The sequence below is a fragment of the Cetorhinus maximus genome, chromosome 8, assembly GCF_964194155.1.
Source record: "Cetorhinus maximus chromosome 8, sCetMax3.hap1.1, whole genome shotgun sequence".
NCBI classification, from domain to species: domain Eukaryota; kingdom Metazoa; phylum Chordata; class Chondrichthyes; order Lamniformes; family Cetorhinidae; genus Cetorhinus; species Cetorhinus maximus.
This window is the reverse complement of record NC_135886.1, coordinates 36,006,894-36,012,893: the sequence shown is the minus strand read 5'-3', so window position 1 is coordinate 36,012,893 and position 6,000 is coordinate 36,006,894. Positions and strand designations below refer to the sequence as shown.

The following is a 6,000-nucleotide window of genomic DNA, read 5'->3' as shown; positions in this document are numbered from 1 at the left end:
GAAAGACAGTGAGTGAAATTCAAATGATGAGCATCATCTTGTTTTTCTAGGATACCTAGAAGTATGCCAATATCACCACTCAATAAGGATGTATGTTGATTGTGAAGAAAATAGAGAGAACCAACAATCTGTCACCCTTTGTGGCAAAGAGAAGCAATAATCCTTCCTTTGATTTGAAGGTCTATGCCACCTGGACCTCGTAACTTGATGTCTGATGGATGAAGGGTCATTGGCTAAAGCCAGTTGAGGTCACCTGCTGATATGTTAACAGCAGCACCAGTCTTGATTTTAAAAGTAGTTTTGAAGCCTTGAACTTGGACTGTAACTGACCAGTGGTCTGGATTAAGACAATCTACGTCCTTGAGGAACTACTTTAATTATTTTTTACTTCCCATTTCTTGGAAGGAATGTGTTTCAGAAATACTTTCCTGTCTCCAACTTCGACTAAAATTACTGGATTTGCAGAAATACTTGAAATGTCCAGTTTTGCCACACAGGAAGCATTCCGCACCCCCTGCTGGGCAGTCTTGGTATCCGTGCTCGGTTTTCAGGCCCCCAACGCAAGCATCTCAAAATGACTGCTGATGTGGATTTTCCCGCCCTTTCGCATGGTTTGGCAAGCTTTCTTATGGGTGTGGCCACTCCCGTGGCCTACCCAATCTACAGAACCATGTGAAGCCTTGGAATTATAGCCCAATTTGGCACTCGGAGTTGGAGTCACATCGCACACTGAACCACCTGCTCAATAACAGGGTTCCACGGCACTTTGCGTTGGGCTGCATGCCACAATCATGTGCTGTTTGCGTTAACTCGATCGAACATAGGGTAATCGCACATTGCGCGGCCTGCAGCCAAAAAACAGCACTGTTAAATTTGTAGCTCTTCAACTTTAATGCCTTAAACTGGTGTGAGACAGCTTAATAAATATTGAAGTCAGAAGGTGAACGGGTTAATTCTGTGTAATGTGGTCATGTCTGACCTGGCATTATGTAATTCCAACATAGAGACTTGCATGCCATTTTGCATAGCAGCTAAAACAAAAGAAACCTGCTTTTGCAATCAAAGGATTGTGGGGATAAACCATTCTGTGCTGTGTCCTAATAGTTCTGCATCCATGCAAATTCCTGTTGCATAAGGCTGGGTGTGTTCTAAATACACTTAAGATCTCTGAGACTCTTGTGAGTTGTTTTATAATCTTCAATGAAAACTGACTGGGACAAATAAACAAAGATCACTCCATATTTCCTGCAGACCCTTATTCTGAAAACACAATCATTGTAATCATTGGTAGCTTCCGTTTTAGAATCTAACCATGTGTACTTAAATAATATGTTAGTAGCTGCATTTCGGGTCTTTTTATGACATTTTGACAATTGGCACCACATTTCAATGACAATAGTGGTAATAGGAGACCTTTTAGAAAGTGGGGATCTTTATAATAATCAAAATGGTTAGATTCGTCCCTTTAACAATAAATAAAAGTAACTTCTGAACTGCCATATTTCTGCCTCTATCAGTTCAAAATTGTTTTGAATATAAACATTTAAAAACAGAAAAGGACAATTATAAACCCAGAAGCCATTCATTTCATCCATTAATTTACATTACTAAGTTAACATTTGTAGACATTTGTATTTAATTGAAAAATTTTAACCTTGCTTTATTGGAACAGTCAGATTTTATATGGTGCAGCTAATAGGTAAGTTACAGTATACAACACAACTGATAAGAACCACGTGACCCCCACAGCAGGGGAGTACTAACAAGCTAGGGTGAAGGTGCACTTCACTTACTGGATGAATACTATTTGGCAGATGAAAAACTGTGAACGTTTATTTACTCATTGTGTGTACAGTTGTTAAACTATATGGAACAGTATAGAAGTTAACACTGGAGTTCTTTTAGAGACGGGATTAACAAAGCCTGAGGGACAAAATGTCATTTAATAGGAAAAATTGGACTGCTCTCTCCAGGTAGGTGTCTATTAATATTTAACACTTTGACGACTTCCGTATACATTTACACTTGAATGCTGCAGGATAATTGTTGTGAGAAATATAAAGTGAAAAATAAGTCTAGCACCTTGTAGTTTGATGTAAATGTAAAGGAAATGAAAACTGAATGCTGTATATTATGTCTGTCCTGCCTTTTACAATGTACAGGCTGGTGGAATTTCAGGCATATAGGATAACAAAGTAGAAACGATATACAGGCAAATAACTTTCTGTCTAAACAAAAACATAAAGTGAAAGAACTTTTTTAAAAGATCTTTTCTGTAACTGTTCCTGCAGATTTGCTATTGAAGTAAGCAACTACCTGAGGTCTGCAGACTGTTTATTTGGAAAATTTTCACAATGGCTACTCCGTGTATGATTAGCCCAAACACATCTTTTTTTCCCTTCTAATTATAGCTTACAGAATAATGGATGTATAAGTGGTCATTACAGAAGTCTGAGAGTCCTGAATTTATTTTGATTTGCTCAAGCACAAACAGATCTGAAAACAACAGATTATCACACATATATCACTATACATATTTGCGATTCAAATTCTAGATGGCTTTATTAAATAACAGACCTGACACTGTTTATAATGTAACTATTAATATTAAATGATCCTGTAATTTCTTCATTTCATATCAGGTACCTATGTCTTATTTTGTCAGGAAGTATGCTGCCTGCACTTATCTTGAATTGAGGCAGTTCCTTGGCAGATATATCTGGAGTTGTGTTTGGTTGGCATGGACAAAGATCTCGAGCCTATCATCCCAGTTCTTCTTCCCCAGTTGCCTTTCCTGAATCGAGTAAAATCTAACTGGAATCTCATTGAAGACCGACATTAAGAGTTTAGCATTGTAGTCCACATGTCGCTTGCTTTTCTTTATATTTTTACTAACTCTCATTGCATAAAGATTGACAGCACTACCTGAACTGCAATTTATAAGGAAGGCAACATTGATGCTGTGTTAGTACAGGTATGCTCTAGGTCCCCTGCTGTTTCCATTAAAAAAGATGAGAAGATGCTTCTCATAATATAAAACTTACTGAACCCGTTAAATTATTTATAAGTGGCTAGCAGAGGGCAGTTTGATGGCATTCAAAGGTGCCTAAAGAAATTATATGAATGGGAGTAAGGAATAGTGGATGGAATTAAATGTAGACAATTGTAAGAGGAGTGTCTGTACAGTAAGGGGGCATTTTATGGATCCCACAAGGGTGCGAGATGATTTAATTAGGCGGGATTTGAATTTTGATTTCCTGACAACGGGTTGAGATGCAAAGATAAAGTCAGTAGCGTGTTTGCTGCGTGTTGAACATTATGCTGGCCTGTGCCAGAGTTATACATGTGATATATTTGCATTCCGTGAATACTCATTAGCATAAAACCTTGTAAAGTTACATCCTGCCTTCAAGATAAGGTCAGCGGTGGATAAGGATCTTGAGTCATCCGGTTCATAATCATTTAAGGTGGCATGTATCAGTCAGCTTTGTGCAATTGTGTGTAAGGTCAACAGTTTTCCTTGTTTAACTCTACGGTGCCAAGGATGAGAGCAGGAGAATGGCAGCTTGCATGGAGACTTCAAACTGGCAAGGGTGAGTCAGTGGTAAGGAGGGTCATGGAGTGGGGTCAGGGGCATGGAGGAATGGAAGAGGGATCCAGGGAAGGATTGAGTTTGGGGTCGGGAGCATGGAGATTTGAAGTGAGAAAGGCCTAGTGTCCTAGGTGTGGTGGAGTGGAGTGGCGGCATGGTGGGGACAGTCAGTCAAGGTGAGAAAATGAGGGGCCTAAAGGGCAGTGTCAGTACTATCCAAATGCATGTCCATCTCAGGTTGTTGGCTGACGGAACACTTACAGGGCTTTGAGTTCACTTACAACATTTCAGTTACCCCTGCTGAGATTGCTCTCAGACAATGTCCTTTACAATGTATAGAAAGGAGGGCCAGCAGAGCCTGCAAGTTCAACCATGCCCCACTAAATGTTGAGTAAAACACTGGACACTAACATGAACATTCAATAAAGAGTGAATGCAAAAAAACAACATTGGGCAGAATTTTCCCCCGGTCGGCAGGGGGGGAGTTGAAGAGCGGGTGCATGAAGAGGTGCCTCTGATCGACGCCCTCAATTAGGGGAGTGCCACCATTTCACATGGGCGGGCCAATTAAGGCCTGCCCAGCGTGATGTCCGCCGTGAAGTGCTGTGTGCTCCTTGTGCGGGAGGGGGAGGATTCCCTGAGCCAAGAGTGTGCTCTTTCACGCATGCACACGAAAGAGCGCACACATCTTCCTGAGGCAAAGTGCTGCCTCAGGGAGATCGGCTGTACATTTAAAAATCTGAAAAATAGAAAAAAAAAATTCCCTTGACATGTCCTCTCACGTGACACTGTCACATGAGTTGGGGCATGTCCATAACTTTTAAAAACACTTTAATTAAATTTTTAAAAACCTACATGAAACCTCATCCTGCCCGTGGATGAGGTTTCATGCTTTTCCTAATGCCCGCCAGGGCCCTTGGCCTGCCCGCCAACATTAAGGTTGGACGGGCAGGTCCATTAATTACTTTAATGACTCTGCCAATGGCCTCAGTTGGCCATTGACAGGTCGGCAGGCGCACAGCTGATTCTGCTGAGCCCCCGCCTACCTGAAAATTTAAATGGGGCGCGGTTATGTCGGGGGTTCTGCCCGACGTCACCACGCACCATTTTACCCGTTGGCGAGTGGGCCCCACCCCCAGCTCGCCGACAGGAACATCCTGACCATTGTTTCTTACACAATAAAGAAAATGTCCCTAACTCCCTGTAACCATCAAAGCGTTTGCCAGCACGGTTAGCTCTTTGAAGTTGGCCTCAACAAATAACGATGGTGCACGCATGAGCAAAGTGAAACCAATATAATGTGAAATATTTACAAGTGAAATTTAATTTTGAAAAGCACCCATGCCATCTTTGTGCTCCCAAGTCTTATGTTAATGACAATGGAGTTGGGCAGGCAAGTTATGGCTGTGATGCAGAGCTTCCCTGTTTGACCAGGAGGCTCTTTAATAAGCCACTCGCAGACGCACCAATGAAAATCTTGTCCCCCCGTTATGTCCGTGTGCTTCTGACACTTAGAATTTTAATTATAAATGTGTGGGAAATGGCAAAAGGAGAGAAAATAAAAGTGGTACACAGTTCTGGTGATGATGTCTTGAGTGACACGCCATTGACAAAATCCCAGCCTTAGTCCCTCTTTGCAGTGGCCTGCTGGATTGAAATCCCATGGGAGCATTTTTTCAGGCTCCTGGTTAACTGGGAGGGCACCAATAAAAATTTGGGAAGTGTTTATCCACTCTAATTAACAAAGGAAAAGTCAAATTTAAATACTTTATTTTAAGTTGCTCTGGGCCGATTGTGGGATCCGCCTGTCTTTAATCACGTTGAACATCAGGAAGTTTAGCAAAACCAAAGTAAAATAACAAAATCAAATCAAAGTGGTAAAATCAGGGCAGGTCACTTGAAACTAAGGCCAGAATTTTTCTCTCAGCGCGCGGGCATGCGCCTGACACGTAAAATGATGCGTGATGACGTCGGGCGAGCGACCCAATGTGATTGCGCACTCGCGCGATAGTTCGTTCAGTGGACATGCGCGAGAGTCGGCAGCGTGCCCGCAGACAATTAACAGGCCTATTAAGGCCATTAAAGTAATAATTAAAGCTTTTTGCTGCCCGGCAGGTGAATCGGCCAGGTGGCCTTTGGACTTTTTATGAAACCTCATCCATGGGTGGGATGAGGTTTCCAACAGGAATTAAAAATAAAATAAAAATATTTAAATCTCATTTATAACACGTCACAGCTCATATGACAGAGTCACATGAGGTGACTTGTTTTTAACAACTTTAAATTTTTTATTATGTTCTTAAAATTCTTCAGCTCTCTGAGGCAGCTCTGCGCCTTCAGGGAGCTTTCAGTGCGTGCACCCATGTGCATGCGCAAAATTCCACGCTTGCCCTCCTCCCGCCCCCACA

The 6,000-nt window shown here is 41.8% G+C and overlaps 1 protein-coding gene across 5 annotated transcripts in view; it reads left to right on the top strand.

Moving 5' to 3' along the window:
- Window positions 1-1,747: 1,747 nt before the first annotated feature.
- LOC144683557 (uncharacterized) overlaps window positions 1,748-6,000 on the top strand; it is a 107,668-nt gene continuing 103,415 nt past the window's right edge. For all 5 annotated transcript variants that reach the window (XM_078546689.1, XM_078546688.1, XM_078546687.1 and 2 more), the window contains exon 1: window positions 1,748-1,973. In XM_078546689.1, coding sequence (XP_078402815.1) covers window positions 1,936-1,973 — 38 coding nt within the window. In that variant the 5' untranslated portion in view covers window positions 1,748-1,935. The remainder of the gene's footprint in view (window positions 1,974-6,000) is intronic.